Here is a 23,930-nt window from a genome sequence, read left to right on the forward strand (position 1 = left end):
AGACAGAAAGTGGTGCCTTTCTTGTGGCAGTCCACACTCCACCCTGCCACGATGTACCCACCCGTGGGAGAGTCCCTACTACGGTAAGGGACATTGATATCTTCATGGGAGAGTAAAAGGACAAAATATGCCCCATAGCAAATTCTGAAGTACCTCTCACCAAGTCTCGTCATAGCAAAACAGGCATTTCTCAAATAAACAATTCAATTAAGTAGCCATCATCATGACATTTTCTTTCAGGAAACCCCAAGTCTCTCACTAGTGAAAGGAAGAAAGTTTATCAGAAGCTCCTAGAATTTTCTTAGGCATCAATTGCCTACCAGTAGAGAAAAATTCAAATGAAAGCTCAACCTCTTTCTGAAGGATTTGTCAGTCATGTCATGAAGGTTTAAGTGGAAACAGAGAAGAAATTCAATAAAATATTTATGTTCACTTACCATTAGCATCTTGGACTCCAGTAAGTGCTCCGACGGCTGCTGCGGTTTCCCCAGACAGGACGATCTGCCCCCCCCCTTGTAAGGTGGCCTCGGCCAGGGTGGCTACAGCATGGGCGGCGGCTTCGCTGCGGGTACAGGAACAGGAGAGAGGGAGGTGTGTAAGAAGAATAAAGGTACAGCACTGCAGCAAGCAAACCATCCTTTCAACTCTTTCCTTGGGTCTATATTGATTCCATGGCTGCAAGCCTACCAGTAACTATATGACCCCAATGCTAATGAGGAGAGCCAGGACTAATTTGAAAATGGTAATAATAAATGGCTAGAAAAATTCCAAGTCTTACATATTTATAAAGCTAATAATGTGAGATTTTTTTTAAACTTAGGAAATGAAATGGGTGGGTGAGGAGAGGAGGCAATCTTTACTAGTCGCTTCCTCATCAACATCAACTGAGTGCTAGCAGGCCACAGCGGAAATTCTGATCCATACTTACAATACAAAAGCCATTTTGGTTGTCAATCACAAGGTTTCCTTTTCCTCTTTTCTCCTTATGGTAACACAAGGCAGTCCATCTGAAACTGCCCTTTTAAAGCCAAGGATAGATGACAATTTGAGGAGCCAGCAACCTGAACTAGCTATTCAATTAATATTAAATAATTTGGTTTATTTCTGTGCTTTTCGAATACAAAGTATTGGTTGACCAATATCCTGAAAAGTCTAACTCTTCCCTTTGCCTCACTATACACAGTGCTAAATTTGAGACTTAAATTTTGAAATATTATTATACCTCACACTCCTTGACTCCATAAATACAACGAAATAATAAATATCCCTTCACCACAAACACTCCATAGAAGGGAAAGATAGACCATTGTTTACAATGAGCACTCTTTTGGCAGCTTGTCACATTTTTCTTCCTTTTCCTTCTTATACGCATAAATACCCATTTTGATTCTGTGATGCTACAGAGTGTAAAATGCATTATTACTTTATGTTCCAGAAAAATTCCTGACAATTATATTTTCAAGATGAAATCTAAATTTCAGAGCTGTTAAAATGTGGAAAAACAGATAAATTCAGTATCTCTTATTGAAAAGTATCAGATGCCAATTTGCACAGTTATGAGAGCATATCAAAAGTGGGCATGGCATAGAGAAGGTGGTATTTGGTTTAGCAGAGGTAGACAATGTCCCAGGTTGATCACCAAATAAGCTAGTTGATTCAGCTTTGTTCTGAAGCGATGGCCAGTCACCTTGATATGGCAAGCTGTAAGTAGGGATGGATGAGGGGATGTGGATTAGGGTAAACATGTCATGACTATGGGCAAAACAATGTGTATATCAAACTCAACCTTGTCATTTTCATCATAATTCCACAAGGGAAGACTTCTTGGTCACTATAAGGGTTTTGGGAAGCAGTAAAAGAAACCCAATGGACAAAAGTCTCATTTAATATAAAATTCTCCCCTTACTAACTTGACTTGCTTTTTTGTTTCCATGTTTGTGTGTTTTACAAGTTATTTTTTCTAACAGAAAAAAATCTCATTAAGTATAAAAGAAAATTAACAATATCATAGAGAGATGTTATTTCCTTCTAATCTTAAACACAAATTTAAACAAATAATCAAGAGCCTACTAAACATACAGGTCTGCTTTTTCCGCTTAATATCATGTAATGCAAATATTCTTTGACATTTATTTAAAATGATGAATCAAATGTAAAACTGATTTTTCCCTTTCTTCTAATTGTTTAGCTGTGGCAACTGCTCCCATGTGGGAGAGGGAAACAAAACTTCATTTCTGGGTTTACTTTGATTATATATTTTAAATTCATTTCTTCCTCCATAAAAAAAATCTGAGATGTAAGTCAGATTGAGCAAAAGCTGAACAGAATCATAGAATTTACATGCAGCCCATATAAAAGCTAAAGTCATTCTCTATGCTGAAATATACTTCTCAGTGATTTGATACTCATAGTCAGTCATTCCATAGTAGCTGTAATGTGAACTCAGATCAAAAGGGGACCCTTGATTTTGAATTAGTACTAAGGCTACTTTTCTTATATTTTAAAAGGTAGATTTTAATTGTAAAGTGCATCATTAGTGTTTATTAGGGATAATATAATGAATGATTATTTAGTACCTGGGTCCTTCTTTTTAAAATTTCCTAAGAAATTTGTGTCGATAGATAATACCATCAGCCAATTTTACAATATCCAGCAGTCATGATTACAATAAAAATATTTCACCCCAACCGAAACTTCATGGAAAGCTGAAAAGCATACTCTTTGAAGGCAGCTGCAGCTGTGTGGTATTCTGAAGAAGGGAGCTGGTATATGAGAATTGTTTATATGGAAATAGGATCTTTGTTAACAGGCTATCCCAGTGACTGCTCATTCCCCATAATTTTTATCACGCTTTACAATAATCTTATTTCTATGACTATCAAAGTTGATGCCCTGCCACTCTTGCACATCCTGGACACAGGCTTACACTGCGGAGTTTCATGGGCGGTGATGGGGAAGGGCAGCTCCCTCAAGTCCCCATATGAAAATGTAACTGTACCTGATCACACCCATTTTATTGCATCTGAAGTTCTAAATATTTTAAATTATTTTCCTTGATACCTTTCTAAAATATGATGCGGTAGCTGAAAAGCTGTGATTGGAGTCTGCCTGACCGAATACAGAGAATCAGCAACAACTTAAAATAATCTGAAATGCCAGATATGAAGGGTCCTTATGGGGTCAATGGGTAGGGGAGGTTATCCCCTCCTTCCTCGGCCAGGGGCCAGAGACAAAGCAGCCATGACTGCTCTTTTATATGGGGCATAAAGACAATGATGACTCCGTGGCCAGCAGGCCTATCATTTTCAAATCTATTCTAACCATTTGCACTAGAAAAGACAACCATTACTTTAAGGAACATATAGGAATTAGAAATGCCCCCAAGCTACTTTTTAGACAAAAGTCACTTGCAAACTAGAGCTACAAATGAGAGGTTTCCATCCACTTTTTATCTGGTTATGAATGCTCAGAGAGAAAAGAAGTTGCACAATCCCTGCCCTCCATTTCCAGAGAAGATTTCCCATCTAGGTTCTCCATCCCACTGTATTGGTCAAATACTGTCCATATATTAAAGTCATATTCTATTTTAATAATATTGCTAATTTTAAGTCAATAATATTTGCACTTTAAAAAGAGAGTGAATTTTTCTTTAAAAATAGGGTTCACTTTTTTTTAAAAGCAAAGTCTCTTCAGAGCAAAAGATCAGCACATTCTAATTCTTCAAGAAGAGGAACCGACTTAAGCATCTATTTCCCCATAGCACCAAGTCACACAAAAAATACACTCTTGATGTCCACAACACAACATAAAGTAAATTTCTACTAGGGTAAATGTAGATGCATTCTACAATATTATCCTACATCTCCACATGCAAGGACTGTAGTGGGCATATTCAAGTATTGACTTTGCAAAAGGACTAGCTTAAGATATAAGTCTGACAGTTTAATCAACAGAGACTTCAAATTAATCACTGTATCACAAGTAGATGATTATTTAATTTCCTTTCCTCTTTGGTTGTTCAGGCTGAATAGCTCAACTTCTTCCGAACAATGATGCCCTGATCTTCATTTGTTTACTGTGATTCCTTCCCCATTTCCTCCCTAAAAGTGATTTATTATTTTGAAAATTAAAATTAACATAGTTTTCAGATTTTTAAATTACAATTCCTCCATACCCTCTTTGTGTTGTTGTAAAGCCAGGATGGGCTAAAGCTGTGGGGCCCAGGGCCCTCGTTTTAACTTTCTGTACAAAACTCTTTAACAGCATGGCGAGAAACAGGTCCATCCTGCATCTTCCCAGATCCCCTTTTCCCCTCTAACAAATGAAGAAGCTCCTCTGTCTTCTTATTCCCTCACCTGTCATTACATGCGGCTTGCGTCTCCTTTCTCAGCCTATACCCACATCTGCTGTTTACTGTGTAGCAGAGTTGCAGGTGATTATTATTAGAGCACCATGCTTGTTCCACGTGCACCTGAAACAGTCACAGGCTGGAAGGGGGCAGATCTATGAAATGACTTTGTTCACAGGAATAAGGGTCAGATTTCTCAGTATATTTTTTACTAAGATGACTTTCAACAACAACCTGTGGAAAGGCTGGGAGTACAGGGGATAAAGTGCTGCAGTGTATCTCATCCCACAAATAAGCAAACACCAAGGGCTTTTGCCTTAAATCTAACTAACAAATTAGACAGTAGTTAAATCTCTTGGATTCAGAAAGCCCTTGATGTTTCCCTAATAGGTCAGCTACAGTAAGTCCTTAGACCCTTCACTGCCAGGCTTGGTTTCTTCATCCCCAACACAGGCTGTAACACATCCCCCAACACTCACTGGGGTGTTGAACTATCTGATTGCAAACAGATTTCAACATCTCTTTGCTCCTCCTACATGCCACAGTGAACCACATTCTCCTTCCTTTGGAGTAAACACTATAGTCACCTCAGCTGCATCTGAGTTGTTAACAAGCCCTCAGGGGAAACCATTACCCACCTTGCCTTTGGAAATAAGCCCTGGTCCTTACAATAACGGGAGCCAGAATGCGCCTCATATTTTCCACTATGTACAGGGTTCCCAGGACACTCGCACTTCACTGGAATATCCAAGGTGCTGGCTGCAAGCCTCAAAAAAATCAAGTTTTGCTGGTCTTTCATGGTGGCCTGTTAGGCCCCACGCTACAGAAAGGGGTTACCAAATCAAACGGAGGGCAGCTCTCAATCTGGCCATGAATCTCAGGAAGTTATCTGGGTGTCCTCTCTCAAAGGAAGGAGTGGGATTAAGCCAAAGTGTAATGTATCTAACAAGACTTTGATGGTATTGAAAAGCAACATGGTTTAATGGACTGAGAAATAAATTTTAATCCCAAGTCACTGAAGGATTTGCTGGGTAACTTGGAGAAGACAATTGTGCATGTTTGTGTGTGTTTCAATTTTCTCTACCTAATCACCCACCAGGTCCTGGCCAAACCACCTTCAAAATCAGCCACTTTATCTCCATTCTTACTACTTTAATTTTCAAGCCTTTAACAAAGTACACTGGGACTGCCTCTTCCTAACTATTCTTTTATGTCATCTCTCTTCTTACTGTAAAAAATTCTGAATAGACTAATCTTAAGGTACAATTTAAATGATAATATACTTTGTGAGGTACCAACTATGAGCTGGACACTTTGATAAGAGTTTTATAGATATCATCTCACTGAATCCTTTTGATTCTGTGTGGTGGGCATGACAGCGGCTCAAGGGTTAAGTAAGTTTCTCAAGATAAAATGGCTGTAAGTGGTGGACCTATGCTTCAAACCTGGGTCTATGTGACCCCCAAACCCTCTTCTCAACCATCATTCTATACAGCCTTACGTAAATCTTCTGTACACAAACCTGCCGTGGCTCTCTAGTATCATTACAGCAAAACTAAAAATCTGATTTTTATATTCTGGGGATGTGATCCCTTTGAATTTCTACCATGTTCACAGTCTGCGCTTCACAATTCAACAGTGAAATAATGTTTGCTAAGTGTTTTCCTTAAATCAGTCTCTCTAACAAGAGTATGATTTTTTGAGACCAGCGATTATATCTTAGAGCACTCTTTTCTCTATCTAAGTCATTTAGAGTTCACATGCATTAACTTATTCTGTTTTCATAGCTCCCCTACATAGGAGGTTCTGTTATAATATCCCCATTTTACAGAAGAGGAAAGCCTGGGCACTGAAAGTTCAAGTAAACTGCCTCAGGTCACACAACTAGCAGTGAGAGACAGCTAGGATTCAATTCCAGGTAGTCTGGCTTGAAGGTCCACTGTTAACCATTAGTTGAAATGCCTAGGATCACTGAAAATAAAATTGTGATAGGAATGAAGAATAAGAAGAACGATATGGGAATGATCTTTCCTGTCAACAAATAGTGGAAGGAACCAAGTAGGGAACAATATAATTTAGTTTTAGAAATGACCTCTTACTGGACTATTCCATTTGGAAGCATTCTTACTAAACACACCCAAAGAAAAAATTTCAATTCTTTTCTCCAATAACCCAAAACTTACTTTATATTGAGGCCACTGATAAGCAAGGGAAATAAACTTCTTGAAAAGCCAATGAATCAGCTCTTGATCTACTTAAACATGGATAAATATTCCCATGGCTGACAAAAAGCAGTTTAGTAAGAGTAAAAGGACAACTAATCTTGAAGCCTCTTGATCTGTTATATAGCCTCTGGTTCCTCTAAAACAGGGGTTCAATGCTTGGGAAAAACACAAAAACCTTGTCACTTTTGGTCAGTTACTGAGCACAGAATAGGATAAAGTAAAAGTGTTCACAGCAGACTTGAAATAGAGGTCATAAAGGCTGGACTGCTTGCTGGGGGGATGAGGTGGGGTGGGATGGATGAGCATGATTACAAGCCAACCTACAACATCCTATGGGTTGGGAGTGTCAAACTCCAACTGCCAATTGTGACAAACTGAGATACAACACTACTCTTTAAAGGGCCTCAATCATATCTAGGGACAGGTTTGCAGTCCTCATTTACTCCCCGACCCTGCTTCCACCTGTTGAGTGCCATGGTGACTGTAGCTCCCTGTTGCATCTCCTGAGAAGCTGCTACTGCGGCCTCTGCCAATGATGCCACTGCCTGGGTAGCCTCTGATGCTTGCGTCGTTTGGATGGTCATCTCACCTCCCTGTAACGTGGCCCAATTTTGTTCCACCTGAGGCAGAAAGGACAAGATGGCAAAAGATCAAAGCCACAAAAGGGTTATGACCTTACAAAGTAATTTTTCTAATAAAGTGCTACATACTTAGCCAAACACATATACACACACACACACTTTTAAATTAACATGACCTACAATATACACAACAGGGTATTTAGTATGCTCTCTTTTGTGTACAAAAGGGGTTTCAGAATATAAATTTGAATTTGGTTGTATTTGCATAAAGATATTCTGGAAGGACACACAGAAAAACCATTGAAGGTGACTCTGTGTATGTGTGTGTGGTGGGGATTCTGGGGAATAGCTTGGGTAGGGGACAGGAAGCAAGACTTCCCACTTTATAATTTTTAATATTTAAAAAAATCTTGAGCCATATCAATATATTACCTATTCAAAAATCAAACTAAAAATTTGAGTAGACAATAAATATAATTGTAAAAAAAATTCATATTGTATCAAAGTAATGCTAGTATATTTCAGAATCTTTGCCCAAAGACAACTAGTTACCTATTTCTTGTGTATTTTTGCAGAGATATTTTATCGATATATAAGCAAATTTACATGCACAGGTACACATGCACACACTCCTTTCACCCTTTCCATTCCCCTGCCCTCCTTTTAAAAATGAAAATGATAGCATATTCTACATATCTTTTGTATCTTGCTTTTTTTTTTAACAATACATCTCTGAAATGATTCCATTTTGGAATATACAAAACTGTTTCATTCATTTATGATTCATAATAATGGCTGTACAGCATTATAGTATATAGATACATCATGATTTATTTAACTAGCCATCTTTTAATGGCCATTTATGTGGTTTCCAGTCTTTTGCTATTACAAGAGCACTTATCCTTAAACACTACTTTGTATACTGTATTTGAGTCTTTTTCTATAGGGTAAATTCCTGGAGGTAGAATTATAAATCAAAGGCATTTTGTATTTTTATTTTTGATGGATGTTGCCAAACTCAGAAAATAGTTTTTTTGTTTGTTTGTTTATTTGTTTTTTAATGTCTCCAGACACTGCCAAATGTTCCTGGGTTAGGGATTGGGGGAAGAGGGGGTGGCAAAATTGCCCCTCAGTTGGGAACTACTGATTTTAACACAATGGTTTGCATTTAGAGATTTCTAAAGTAAGTACCTACTTCATTCCATTTTGCTCAATAAGTGCTGGTTGGTTAATTGTCACCTGCCTTACAAAAAAAAAAAAAAAAAAAAGCAGCAGGGGCAGTTGAAGCAATTTCTAATCAGAAATTTGGTAGGTGATAAATAAACCAGCTCAGGTTTACTATTTCTTTGGACTCCTGGGGCTCATCATGTTAGCTGAGACATTCCTTGAACCCCCTTAGTATTTGTCCTGAGTTCTCATGGGCAGTGTGCTGTACCAGCAAGCCTTCAAGGCCCATCTCTACAGAGGCAGAGTGTATTTCCTTTCCTTAGAGTTCCCTTAGGAACTCACAAAACTCTTGCTTCCCAAAGTTTTATTGCTTTGATCTCATCACTTCAATGAGTATCACCATAAGCAATGACACTTCAGACGGCAAGCTCCATGCCAATTCTTAGATGGCCGACGATTCCACTCAAAACATCAGCTGAAGGTGGGCACCACTGGCACCCCTTGCCCACAGTCTTCCTTTTTCCTGATCTGCCCATCCTGCTGCCGCTGTTCTCTCCCGAGCTTGGCCCAGTGCAGCTCCCCCAAGTACTCATTCCAATGGCAGCAAGTAAATACATGGCAAGAAAGATCAGTGGGAGTAAAGGATGGAGAGGGAATGGGAAGAGGAAGAGATTTCTAATAAAAAATATGAGAGTTGATAAATAAATCAGCTCAGGTATTAACATTTCTTTGGAATTTCCTACTCTTAAGTGTCAGTGCATTAACTGGGTTTGCTTGAGCTCTTGTTGTTCTCTGTTCCCAATGGTGGGAAGACAGTGTATGGATACCTACGCCTTGTTATCTATGCCTGAATGTTACCATGTCCCAAAGAAAGGGCCACAAGCCCTAGAAGGGGTAGATATTCAGAGAATATACTGTTAGCTTCTATCCTTTTTTGAGAAGCCCACTAAGACGAGGCCTTTCTAACTGTGGCTACTCTTAGTTCTTTAGCTCTAGTGAACCACAGGTGGCTGTTCCATTCCATGCCCTTCACAACTCAATGCAGTGCATGTGCTGCTCCCTTTGACAGGAATATGACTCTCATCTCTTTGTCCTCTGCTTCACTATTCATGCTTCTAGTATTCAGAAGTTACTCCTCTGGGAAGCATTTCCTGAGACACCACCACTCCCTTACAGTCCAAGGTTAAGGACCTATGTTTGTTCCATAGTACCCTGGCTTGCTTCTCCTAGATCTCTTATCCTACCTGTGTGCTCCTTAAGGGCAAGGACAATATTTATTATCCTTTACCTGTAGTGCCCAGCACAGGGCTCAAAAAGTGTTTAATGAATGTCTGGATGAAGAACATACTCCTATACTCGCATTTTCTTACTTGTTCTTAGCCTACTCATATTTCAGATAAATTAACATTCATATAAAACCCATCTAAAATGAATTGTGCAACTTCAAAACTGTTATGTGTTGATGCTTCAGTTTAAAAATTCATGTCTTTAATGTTTTTGTACCTTGGTTTTGTTTTTCTTCTTCTAATAGAATCATACATATCTTTATTATCAGATACCATTCTATTTCAAATTTTGACTTTTCTGACATATAATGTGATGTATGACCAACACCAATTGCTGGTCTTATCAAAAAATGGAAAAGATTCTCAAGATCATTTGTATTTGTAAATATGCCATCAACAAAAGGGGGAAAAGAAAGGCAACAAAATAAGGTTTCAAGTGGCTAAGACAATTCAAATAGAGTCAAGAGGCTGTCCTGGAGGTTACTCCTATGCAAGCTTCAGCTAGACAGGCCAAATGACCACAGTATGATAATCCCAAATCAATAGTCCCGAAAACCCTAAAGAACATCCAGATCCTTATCTGCGATTCTACAAAAATTTCACTCACTAAGTTTATTCTTCAGAAACGTAAATCCTCTAGAGAACTCCTATGCCAGCTAAGTCCCCAAACCCAGAGGCAACAGCCTGTTCAAGAACATCAACCAGATGTGTCCCCGTCTCCTATAATGTCGACACCCCTTTTCAACATGAACAAGTTAGGGTGGTCACTGCCTAGACATCCCAGAAGATCGGGAAAGTGATTGAACTACAGGAAGTGGTAACAACAGACAAGATGGAATTTAACAAAGGATTATGAATACCGAATCTCTATATAATTTTATTCTTCTTAGTTGCTAGGGTATTAGAATAGCTAGAAGGAAAGAATTGAAATGGTAGAACTGTAACCCATAGCATCCTTTGAAATTTGTTCTATAGCTACTTGTTACATTGTAATTTAAAAGTTATCACCTTTTTGTATATATGTTATATTTCACAATAAGGAAATAACTGAAACTATGGTACTGTAACTCACAATATTTTTGGAAATTTCCTATATAGTTCCTTGATAAATCACACTTTGAAAGATATTACCTTTTTGCATATATGTTATATTTCACAATAAGGAAATAACTGAAACTATGGAACTGTACCCCATAACATTCTTTGAAATTTGCTCTCTAACTACTTGTTAAATTGCACTTGGAAAGTTATCACTTCTATGTATGTATGTTATACTCTCCAACAGAAAAATACGATAAAAAAAATCCAAAGTGTACAAAACTACTTCAAAGTACCCTACATAGTATCACATATTACTAAAATAAAATGAAATTCTCTAAGTGAAAAAAAACATGCCATCAAAATTGTACAAATAGTTTACAAACATATTTTATTCCACTTTAAAGTTTGAAAATACTTCCATGTTTATCTGAAAGTGTATGTAATTGTTCTGGGTCTGTCGCTAATTAATTTTGAAGTGCTTAAGGCTAGAGAGTATTTTTTTTTTAAAAGAAATAATTTTTGTTTTGAAATACTTTGAAATTTACAGGACAGTTACAAAAATAATACAAAACCCATACAGAGAACTCCAACATACCCCTACTCAGATACCCAGATCCACCAACTTTTAACATTTTGCCACATTTGCCCTATCATTCTTTCTGTCTGTCTGTCTATCCATTCACCTGTCTAAGGCCAAATAGTTCTTTGTTTCTTTGTAACTACTCAGATTATTAGGTTGTCTCAGCACACAGAGTACTCAATAAACAGACTTGGGAGATCATAATACCAAAAGAGACAGGCTCCCCAACAGTTCTCATAAACGTAACTACTGTTACTGGATAGTGAAGGCACTGGTCTAATGGGTAAGAACTCTCACTGGTAAGGCTGGGATAACAAAATGACCTAACAACCTCTAAAAGTAAAGACAGTGTTTATTTTTATAGAGTACTTTCCATTCCTTGAGGTGGGGGGGATGCTAAGTACAAGAAGTACGATGTTTCTACCGAGTCACCTGATTTAATTCTTCATTGGCATTGATGTGGTCGTATCTACCCCAGGACAGTGAGATATTGACTAATCATAGTTCTCATGGTTCAAAAATAAGATGCTAATAACTATGTCAACATTTAAGAGAAATCTGAAGGTATTAGAAATATTATATAATCTAAAACATGGTATCACTCTCTGAGATAACCTATGCTTCCTCTCTTCATGATATCATTTTTGTTTCACTGGAAGTACAAAGAGTTAGAATATTTTTTCACTGGAGTTGGAGCATTTATCAAAAGGCTACTAGAAGTTTATATAGGTCATTTACCTATCCCCACAGTAGATGACTTAAAAATGATGTTAGTATGCTGAAAAAGCCATAAGATATGTGACTGAGCTTTTTTTTTAATCCTTCACACTGTTCATGAATTTTTTAGTAAATTGATTATTTCTATGTGAATTTATTTAGTAAAACGGGCTTTAAAGAGTCTCCAGAGAAGAGTTTAAGAAAACTAGTTACTTTTCTTAAATGGAACCAGGAAACATTCAGCAGGGATATATGTTTGATAATTACTTGGACTAAGCCAAAAAGTAATTAATCTTATAAATGTACTCATCACAGTCTCTCAACTTCTTTCACACTTCAAGGAGTGTCCTCTGATTTTAAGTGTTCTGGGATTGATGAACATTTCTTTCAATCTGTGCTTTTATGATGTTGATATACCTTTAGAAATAACTGTCCTCTTGACCTTTCCTTTCTACAGCAAAGAACCAAATGGTATCTTCTGTCCCAAACCTTCCCAGACTACGTTGCTGGAAATTTTCTCTCTTGAAAGGACAGACCCCTTCACAGCATCTCTAACCTTCTGTGGCATGTACCTCAGTTCATTTATGTACGTATCTCTCTCCTCTAGTAGACGGGTGCTCATTGAGAGCATTGTTTCTGCATAAATTAACTTTGTACTTCTAACATATCACCTGTAACAACAGGGACTCAATATTGGCTGAATGAGTAGCTCAAGTATGTTACTCTCTTTTCAACTACCCCCTTTCCCGAGGTGCACAAATTAAAGTTACTTTGTAGCATTCCCTAAGCGGAAATGCTCCACGGTTTTGAACAAGGGAAAGATAACACTTCTAGCTTTATTTCTGATATTTTTCGGCTATTTTCCAAACTTGTGGAGCACACCACATTGTATCTTTACGGCAAAAGTCCATAGTGACTTAATAGCCCTTTGCTGACTCTTAACTGAAGGTTCAGAGCCCAGAGCCTAGATAATGTTTTTCTAAATGCAATACCCAGCTTCAACACTTACTCTGTGACTTTGGGCAAGTCATCTAAACTACACGTCTCATTTTTCTCATCTATAAAATGGAGACAACAAAATCTATACTTCAAAGGGTTGAGTGCTAAGTTCAGTAAGTGCTCAATAAAGGTAGGCTATTCTTTCCTTTATTATTTGAACGAATTCTCTTTCCATTTAAAAACATTCCCTCCCAACATCCCATAGCTTCCTCAATTTTAGTAAAGGATTCTACTGTAAAATCTTTTCAAAGCCATGTTTAAAATGTATTCAATCATTCTTATTTACAAATATAGGTATCCCTTCAAAGAACGCTTCCCCTGGTCAGCTCTGGTTTAAATGATCCAAATATTTTTCATGAAGCCCAAAGACGAAATTCTTTGGGATTCACAGCATAAAAGTATTAAATGTATAATCCCTTTTTATTGTTTATCATACAAAATGCTATATTGCAAATGTAAGTTCCTGACAGTTAAGCTTGAGTCATAATGATCCGTGAATTTCATGTTACTATTAATATATAGCATAAGATTCTCTATAAAACTGTTATAGTCTGATGTTAAAAAAAAAGGTTTAAATAAAATGCTACAAACGGTTTCTTCATCTTCTGGACCCTCACTTCTCCCTTGCCTATATACTCAAGTATTTATGTATATGCAGACAGAATCACTTTCCTTACCTCTCCATCAGCCACAGCAGAATAATTCACTTGGGCAACAGTGACTGTGGTTGGCAATTCTGAAGCATCAGCCAATGTGGCTACCGTTGCCCCTGTACCAACCTAAAGAAAAATACGGAAAGTAATGTGTCAGTGGATGTCCTCCTACCTCTTTTACTCAGAAGTTAAGATTTATTTAATCCCAAATTCAGCACAGATAACAATTAGAATGCTCTGCTAAATGAGTTATTAAAATCATATCTCAGAGACTTAAGATGGCTTTCAGAGTTTTACTTCAACGAAATAAATGAATATTAGAAGAGCCATCACATTTCATCAGTCCTCAGTGTCAGATGATCAACTTTCTACTCTTACCCAAGTGGAACTTTAGGTGTTCCCCATTTACCAACAAATTGTTTTACCTCAGAAGAAATATCCCCTGGCCACTGACAGAGCAGGGGTAAAAAAAAAAACCAGTAAAAAAAGAAGCCATTTTCAAATATTACCTTTTTTCCTCCCCTTTGGAAATACCCAGGAAAGCTATGTATAATTCTGTATTTAGCAAAATGCAAAGTTTAAAATATTCAATTTCAGGTGGGAAGAATCTTGGCGAGCTATATATAAAGTTGATACAAGAGTTTGGGCCAAGAACACTTTCTCCAGTCTGAGGTGCCCACTGATCCATCTCAAAAGCCACAGTCTGGTCACCATGAGGCTGACTCACCTGGATAAGAGAGACAGTGCCATCAGGGTTGCTAAAGGTCTGGACTACGGTCTGTGACGGTACAAGATGGGCTATACTGTGTGTGGTTGTGGCTTGTGTTTGTGTTTGCTGGTCTTCAAATGCATACAAAAGGTCTTCCCGCCCATGCTGTTTGTAACAGTTTTTAACTATGGTCCGTAGTGCCTGAGTCCACGAAACCTGCCAACAAAAGACCAGAAAAGTACATTAAAGCCACAAAGAACTTTTGGGTTTCACACCCTATTCCAACCTAAGACCAAAGTCTAAAATTCTCATGAAAGAAGGTCACTCTAGATAAAAATTTTTTATAAAAATTCTCAGTAAACTTCCAGTGAAATGAAAAACAAATATGTAGGAAAGGGAAGGGATAGCGTCAAGCCTAATCTCTCTTCTTTCTGAAAAGATGTTTTTTCATCAGCAGACTCACTAGGCAGATTTCAGACCTCTCTAATTCCATGATATTTACATTTTTCAACTGTGAGTCTTGCTGGTCAGAAACAAGGACATTTCTGAGTCTTGAAAGTGATTAACAGTTTTACTTCAAGTTTGTTCTGGTTTTCCCAAGCACCTATGTCATAAAATTAAAACTGCTCCAAAAGGTAACTTTGGAGAGAGAAGTATAAATTCATGGACCTATTTAAGTCTTCTCTTTATAGTGATTAAGTAATGAATGGGAAAGACTATAAATCGGAGAATCTTAAACTTCTTTTAGAGGGACAATTTTGACAATTACACAAATATTATTAGACTTTTTAGCATAAGGAATGGAAATGACAAAAATTTGGGTGGTTGATTCAAAACGGAAAAGCAACAGGAACTCAGGCCAGGAGAAAGCTTACTCTCTGCTTTTGCTCTTCTGTGCGGACATCGCTCCGGACATTTGCCCATGGGATATCTTCAGGCCACCAGATGGGCTTGCAGCTTTCTTTCCCCCAGCCTGGCTTTCCTCGACCTGTGGAGTATTTGAGCATCTCTGGGATAAATGCCCGAAGCTGGGCCTGGAAGAGAAAAGTGTAGTGATCAGTAGTCATGAAAGACATCTGGGGTGTGTTTATTTGCCTTACCAAATTCCAACATTTTAAAACTAAGAGCTTTCCTAGAGAGTCCCAGAGAACTCAAAATGTGACTTCCATAGGTTACTAGAGGTCCAAGGGTGACAGAGAATTATACATAATGGTGGTAAAGTACACCTTAAGTTGTATTTCCTCGACTTGTTCTTATAAGATCAAGAATAACTGCCCATGAGTCCAATTTCAGCTTCCTAAATTACTACTGTTACCACTGCTTATTTCCCTCCCACAGGGGAAATTTTCTATGCATTTAAAGTATCAAAGTCAAAGTGTTTACAGTCTTGTTCTGGAGGTAGTAGCCAACACAATTAGAAAAAAGAATGAAAGAAGAGGTGAAGAGCAGACCAAATCATAAGTTTGTAGATGATATACTGTATATCTGGAAAACTCCAGAGAATCAAATGAAAAACTATTATAAACAATAAGAAAATTCAGTAACACAACTGGTTTCAAAATACATAAAAATAAACAGGCTTTTTGTTTACTAAAAGGGGAAAATAACCCTATAACCCTTCTATAAAGTTTCTAGTAGGCTAAGCCAATGTCTATGGGTCTGACATAAGGCTATTGTGAAACATGTGATCTTTAACACATTATGTACTTCATTCCTATTTACTTTACAAAACAAATCCAGATCCAGCAGATTCTAAACCACAGACAAACTACCATTCTTTATCTCCTGGCATACTAACTACTATATTTTTAGGAGGGTAGGGAGTGAGGGGTAGTGGTGGAATGGGGGTAGGGGGAAGACACTGTGAATACTCTTAATGGTTGACAATGATTTTTGGCAAGAGAAGCAGTTTATTGAGTTATACTCTTATAACGCCTCCCAGACATACTGCTTTCCTTTTAACCTAGTGATCTACAATACTCCAGAGAGAAGCATCGTCTATCAACTAAGGATACATTCATACTGCCTCTGCAGCTTAAGACCCAAAAGATGACATTTTAAGCAGAGTGTCAGACTTCAAGGACATGGGTGTGGAGTTGTAAAATAGAAAACAGAAATGGGAATACTTAAGTATTAATGAGAGAATTTAAGTGTGATAACACTTTTTAATATTGAAAATATTTTATAGATATCAGGTGTTTTTACAGTTCTTATTATAATAAATGTTAAAAATCTTACTGGAAGATAATACAAATTATCACATAATAGGGAATCACAAACCCAAACCAGTAATGTTTGCCTAATAAAGAAGGATCTGGCTGACAGTATTCACATTTTTAATTCTTGTGCTGAGCCTGCCACTTCACCTCTCTAAGTCCCCCCTTTCCCAGTCTCCTGCCTACAGGATATGATATAATATACTCCATATATATTTGGCTCTGCGGCATTAGGCAAATGTATCCATTTGCAACCAGGCTATCAGCTGGCTCATGAGGTCACTCCAGTTATTTTAAGAAAGTGCATCTCAAAGTCATTTTTCCATTTATCCTGGCTTCTCTGGAGTGTCTTTTTCTAGTCTCTGCTAAACACCGAAGAAAAAGTTTAATCTTCATACATATTTGCATTTCTTCATACAAAAACCAATGGCTTTCTCAGATACTAAATCAAATAAATAAGCTCCTCTTTCTTGTAATACCATTAGCAGTTTCCAAAAGGATTGTTCCTTTTATCCGTATCAAGGAGAGTCTGAAGAAAATGAAATAAGAAGGCTAAATATCACTAAAATAACCCAAGACTAAAGCATCCAGAAAGAACTGGCTGAGGAGAACAAAGGCTGACAAAATCTATTCAAACCCCACCTGGAATCCCATAAATTCTCTAATTCTGATGATTTGCTCAGCTTCTGATTCCTTACCCTGTTTGCACCGACAGTTCCCTATGCTTCTCAGTTCTAGGTCACTCCGGCATCTCATTGTGGACACCTTTCATCCTCAGCCTTGCTTTGGCTCTCTCACACCAGGCTTTCCACTGAGTTTCAGTAAATCACTGATCCCTGGAAATGTGGGCGCAGCATCAGCCTACTGACTTAAGCTCCTGTTCTCCCCTTTTCCCAATCATTTGTTTTGTCAACTTCTTTGTCTTTGCCAGTAGAAAACCACCCCCTTTCCCCAGCCATCCAAGTGCAAAACCTCAAAGATATCTTTACCTCTTTCCTTCAAAATCCATCTAGCCACTCACTGCAAGTTTAATTGTTTCTCTTTTAAAGGTCTGTGGTATCCATTCCTTCTTCTCCAGTCCCACCTTCATCCCTATTTCCTAGTCCAAGGCTAGGGATGCTAGTTATACCTTCTAGTTGGCTTTCTTGTGGAACTCCAAGTTCTCCCCTCTCTTCCTCATCCCAGACAGCCTTGCCGGGTAGGTTCCTAATGCTACAAGGCTCCAATGTTCAAAAACCTTCAAATGGCCTTTATCTACTAAATTACACTCCTCTGTCCAGCTTTTCAGGTCCACCACAATCTGGCTTCACTCTAAATTCTGTTCCCACTAATTCCCACCAGACAGCCTTGGTTCTCATCAGGCAAGTCTCTGCATTGTCTTGTGAAGTGTTGAGCTCATTCCTGCCTCCATGTCTTTTGATTTATTCTTTCCTTATCTGGACTACTTTTGTGGGCTACTATTCAAATGCGACTGCTCATTCCTTAATGCGCAGCAAGTCCTATATTCTTCATGAAATACATTTTGACTACTTTTCTTGAATCAGCTTTTATTACATAGCAATAAGAACATGAGCTCTTGACTCTGAATCCGAATTTCTCTGAATCTTAATTTTCTCATCTGCAAAATGGTAATAGTAATGCCAAACATACAGTCAACTGAGAGGATTAGCAATAGCGGGCATACACATACTAGCACTGAATTAAGAGTGGCTTTACTACTATTGCTTGAGTCATCACCCATCTTCTTGCAGCAACTCCTATCGCATTTACAACTTTTACCATTAAATCTAGAGCTTAATTTATACACTGTCGAATTCTCTGATTATTTCAGGTAAGTTTTATAGGAGACTATGTATCTCCCCCACTCGGTGCTGACAGCTATTTGGCAACTGATTGATAATTCTGATTTTATGAGAAAAATGCTCTTTCTCAAAGAAGATGCTTCAACCACCTATGCTTCAAATCTATTAAATAAACTATAACTACTCAAATGCAAAACAAATAAGGATTCAGAAACAACATGGCTTTAATCCAATTCAGTTTTTATCCTAAATCTGCTATTGAGTTTCTCCCAAAGGCCAAATGTAACCATTTTCCAAAAAGAAATCATTTTCAAAGATAAATGAGATTTTATTTTTAAATTGGGGAAATAAAGGAGTCTACTCTGCCAAATTCAAAGAAAAATCCAACTCTTTGAAATAGTTTTCTACTGATATACACAGACATTCATCTTTGGCTTTTCAAGATGGGCTATAATGGAAAAAGGTAAATGGGGCAAAAGAATGAATATATACGTACCATGTAAACATGATTGAAGATGAGATATAAAGAATGCTAGAACTAAGAAGGAACTAAAATGATCATCTGGGTCAATCGATTCTTTGCCTTGAGGAAACATGCTGTTATCAACCATCCACAACGTACAGGTAGTTGGAGTGACTTGTTCTGCTGGTTACTTGAGTATGTAAAAATATGTACAGGCAGATTACTAATAGAAATCATCAGAAAATGTGTCTTAAGGGTAAACATAATTAGAGAAAGGAGAGAACAGGAAAACTCTCAAAGATGTTTTATGTGCCAGAAATCTCGGAGTGTGAAATGTTTCAAACTCCTAGGCAGATGGCACGAGAGGTTGATATGAGAGGCAGAAGAAACAGAAGCAACACAAAGGGAAGACTGCTTTCATAGGCAGGACCCCACCAAATTAAAAAACGGAATTGGAGTGAAATGAACTGACAGTATACAAGTTCTAATTTGGAAAAAGAGCTTAGCCTTGTAAAGTGCTAATTATCACTGTGCAAAATTTGCACACACACCCCCAACTTCAAAGGGAGAGGTAAAAATTCAAATTGAGGGACATTATTTGCTTTTAAATGCATAGAGATAACCTGACTTGACTGAAAAAGGCAATATTCCACCAGACTATTTTTATATCCTGTCCCAAATAAATAATGCTAAGGCCAAAGGGACTATAAATAAAGGAAAATTAGCTGTTCAATATAGAAAGAGTTAAATGATTCCTTTCCAGAATTCATCACTGTGGTCTCATTACCAGTTGGATTAATTACTGGTCCTGGAGAGTTTTAGAAACCCAGGCCACTCAATGTGCTTGTTAAGGAAGGCCTGTCTTTAATCCACAGGGGAGATAATCAACAGGATCAGCAGAGGTAAAGCCTAACTTCTCAGGCTGTCCTTTAATTGGGCTGGAGCAAGTTATTCTGGCCTCTTTCATTCCGACTGAGGGATCTAAGTGCCCTAGCTGGGCCAGTAAACCCACCCAAACCAACAAAAAGTGGAAAATGCTACTGCATCCTTTCAGCAAAGAAAAGGATATCAAATCCAGGCCAGTGGCAGTCAAAAGTAGATTATGTAGAAGCCACAGGTGGTTTTAAAATAAAAGATTTTCCAAAATGCTAAGAAGTTTAATCCAGCCAAAATAAAATGCTGGAAATTTGCCACTTGTAGGAAAATATATATATAGGAGTAAAAGTGTTGGAGAAAACATGGTGAGAGGGATGATGCCTCACCAATATGGACTAACTACAACGTGTAAACTCAGAACTGAATCTTAGAACATAGCCTAACGTGGACACAATAATTGTAATAGTCCCTAGATTGTAAGCTCTTACAGCAGTTAACTCTATCCCTGAATTGTAATGCCTATCTCTAAACTTTGAGATGCTGATCCCCTAGCATATAACCTGATTGGTCTCTGGAACAATGCATATCTCTGAGACACCTGAAACTCAGAGCTAGAGCTCGGCAGATATGAATGTCAGTATTAGTGCATACAGCCACTGTCAAAAAAAAAAAAAAAAAAGCTGAAAAAGAGCCCAGACTTCAATTAGTGATATGAATGAAGCAGGTCTGGTTAAGACCAGGGCAAGCCAGGCCAAAGGATAAAGGTTGAAACTGATTGTGTTTTAAAACTTCAACTTTCATATGAGACCAAGGGAAAAGGTATCTATTTGGTACAGGATCTAAATTTTCTAAATGGTACAACTCTACAGACAATTTGTTCAAACACCACAATTGCATGGAACTTTGAATAGGAAGTGAGATACGGTAGGTTAGTATAGGCTGGAGTGAAATAGTGACACATCCTAGAGTAATTTGGGCAGATAATAAAAAATATATTTACAGCCTCCCCCTCCCCAGCCCCGAGGATCTGGGGGAAGGTGCGGATATGTTGGACATCCTCACCTGGACTGGTGTTGATGTTGTCACAAACATTGGGACTGGCAGTTTGATGTGCTGAGCCCTCAAGCAAGGGACTTGCCCTTATGAAGCTCATTACCACAAAGAAGAGTCTAAAGTTGCATGTAATGGTTCCTAAGAGTCTCCCCCTGAGTACCTCTTTGTTGCTCATATGTAGCCCTCTCTCTAACTGAGCCATCTCGACAGGTGAACTCGCTGCCCTCCCCACTACGTGGGACCCGACTCCCAGGGGTGTAAATCTCCCTGGCAACGCAGAGTATGACTCCCGGGGATGAATGTGGACCCGGCATCGTGGGACTGAGAGTATCTTCTTGACCAAAAGGGGGATGCAAAATGAGACGAAATAGTTTCAGTGGCTGAGAGATTCCAAATGGAGTCGAGAGGTCACTCTGGTGGACATTCTTATGCACTATATAGATAACCCTCTTAGGCTTTAATGTATTGGAATAGCTAGACGTAAATACCTGAAACTACCAAACTCCAACCCAGCAGTCTGGACTCCTGAAGACAATTATATAATAATGTAGATTACAAGGGGTGACAGTGTGATTGTGAAGACCTTGTGGATCACACCCCCTTTATCTAGTGTATGGATGAGTGGAGGAATGGGGATAAAAACTAAAGGACAAATGGGGTGGGATGGGGGGATGATTTGGGTGTTCGTTTTTCACTTTTATTTTTTATTCTTGTTCTGGTTCTTTCTGATGTAAGGAAAATGTTCAGAGATAGATTGTGGTGATGAATGCATAACTATGTTATCATACTGTGGACAGTGGATTGTATATCATGGATGATTGCATGGTGTGTGAATGTATTTCAATAAAACTGAATTTAATAAAAAAAAAAAATCATAAAAAAAAAAAAAAGATTTTCCAAAATGCTAAGAAGTTTAATCCAGCCAAAATAAAATGCTGGAAATTCGCCACTTGTAAATTCAATTAATTTTTTGCTGTCCAACAATGTACTATCCTTGCACATCCCCAATTACCCTTTTCTTCTCACTCTCTCTGTCTCTGCTCTGCATGTGGTCTGAGTATAGGGATTCTGAGGCTTCTCAAGTCCACTTAGGCTCAATTACCAAGAAAAGGTATTTCAAACCAAAATGTTTGCTAACTCCAACCTCTACTGAAGAGGTCAGAGAAGATATAACAAATTTAAAGAGAAGGCAGCTGAAATCATACCATGTTGAAAAGTGATGTTTTCTATAGCCTATAGGAAAACAGGAAGAAAGTAGGGAAGGAAAACTGGAGAATTCTCAGGCTGAGTTCATTAATTTAAAATTACAAACTTCCAGGTTGACAGAGTCAATTATATTCAAATGAATGCTTAAAAGGTATTAAAAAGCTAAAGCGAGTTATATTTTTGTTTATTATTTGGAATTATTATGTCTGTTCAGAGATAATAAAGGTGATTTTTATCAGTAACTTCAATCCTTCCACTTATTCCCATAACCCAGTGCCAGCAGAAACAATGGCTTCTCTTAATCTCATTTTCCCATAAAAACACATTCAAATTTTGAAAACATGAGAAAAGCAGGTTTACAAGGAAAGACAAGTTTAACTTCAGAATTAGTGAATTTAAGGGATAGCCAATTAAGACACTTGGAGACTTCTTTAGACCCTTCTCTCTCAAGCCAAAGCGTCTCCTTCTCTGTCTCCACACCCCTTCTCCCTTTCATTAATCAAAATGCTCTTAAAATGTTACCTTGTCTTTGAAGTAGTCTTAGATTTGGTCAGTTTTTGTTAGCTTATTGTACTCTTTTGTACAAACAAATAATACAGATAAAGGCAAACACTTCATTGTTTTACCCTCTGCACATCCAATCCCCTATCCAGAGGTAACCACTGGTATCGATTTGATGAGCATCCTTCCTTACAGGCTAAATTCTATGCATTTACATAAATATATGCTGGAAAGATACAGTTTTATGTAATTAAAAAACCACAAATGGTACCAGGTTGGACATATTTACTACAACATGATTTTTCCACTCAACATTTTGCCATAGATCTTCTCAAGGTAGTACAACTAGGATAATCTCATTCTTTTTAACAGTTGCACAGTACCCATGGTACAGAGCTTCCATTTTGTTTAACCATTCCCCTTAAGTTCAGTTTTGTTTTGCTCTTACAAAAAGTGCTTGTAGATGATGCTTCTTTGTGCACAGGTGTATTTCTCTAGGAGAAATTCAGAAAAGTGGAATTGCTGTTTAAAGAGTATATGCATTTAACATTTTAACAGACACATCCAAATTCTCCTCTAGAAAGACTTTGCCAATTGCACTCTCACCAACAATAGTGACAATATGCGATTTTTCATACTCTCCTGCACTTTTTATATAACCGATCTTATTTTGGCTCATCTCCTGGGGGGAGGTGGTACCTCATTTTAATTTCTATTACTGATGAGGGTGAGAGGTTTTTTGTGTTTACCGGTTATGGTTTTCTTCATGTAAACTCTTTATAAAGCTTTGCCTATTTTTCTAATTATCTTTTTTCTTATTCATTTGAAGGAAATCTTAATCTGTTCTAAAAGGAATTGATTCCTTGTCATATAAATTGAAAATATTTCCCCTGGTACAGTTGTTTAACTGAATATGGAATTTATATGGTTCCCTTCTCTTAGTATTCTTGAATATACTCTTATTCTTTGACTCTCCTCAAAAAGTGCTGTGTTCTACTTAAGAACACAACCAATGTTTTAATTTTTTTCTATATATTCTCTGCCTAACTACCTAATATTTTTTAAAACATGGTATCATATATAATACACTTTTTGAAGTTTTAGATAATGTGAAAAACCTACTTTGCAAACAAATACTACTCTAATGTTACAGTAAGGAGTAGCAGTCTGGAACTGTACTCTACAACAGTGGTTCTCAAAGTTGGCTGCATATTGGAATCATCTGGGGAGCTTTAAAAACTACAGATGCCTGGATTCCATCCCTAAAGATTCCAATTTAATTGGTCTGGAGTGTGGCTTAAGCATTAGGATTTTAAGTTCCCCAGGTGATTCTAATGCGCAGCCAGGTTTAAGAACTACTAACCCAAAATACTTTTTATACAGTCTTTCTTCTTAAGGGGCTAGAATATTGTTTTTTCTAATACTGTAGTAATGATATTTGGTTTGGTGGAATAAAACTAGCATCAGCAATCAGCTGTTTGGGGAACTACTTTGGGAATAAAAGGCC

The 23,930-nt window shown here is 37.7% G+C and overlaps 1 protein-coding gene across 6 annotated transcripts in view; it reads right to left on the reverse strand.

Annotated features, from left to right (window-relative positions):
• NRF1 (nuclear respiratory factor 1) overlaps positions 1-23,930 on the reverse strand; it is a 149,203-nt gene that overhangs the window by 28,768 nt on the left and 96,505 nt on the right. For all 6 annotated transcript variants that reach the window (XR_005216961.1, XM_037836170.1, XM_037836172.1 and 3 more), the window contains exons 6-10: positions 15,182-15,340; positions 14,325-14,522; positions 13,622-13,723; positions 7,036-7,193; positions 438-562 (exon numbers count right to left, since the gene is read on the reverse strand). Coding sequence is in view for 5 of the 6 variants with exons in the window: in XM_037836170.1 (XP_037692098.1) it covers positions 438-562; positions 7,036-7,193; positions 13,622-13,723; positions 14,325-14,522; positions 15,182-15,340 (742 nt within the window). In the remaining variant the exon portion in view is untranslated. The remainder of the gene's footprint in view (positions 1-437; positions 563-7,035; positions 7,194-13,621; positions 13,724-14,324; positions 14,523-15,181; positions 15,341-23,930) is intronic.

The sequence above is a fragment of the Choloepus didactylus genome, chromosome 5 (assembly GCF_015220235.1).
Source record: "Choloepus didactylus isolate mChoDid1 chromosome 5, mChoDid1.pri, whole genome shotgun sequence".
Lineage (NCBI taxonomy): Eukaryota > Metazoa > Chordata > Mammalia > Pilosa > Megalonychidae > Choloepus > Choloepus didactylus.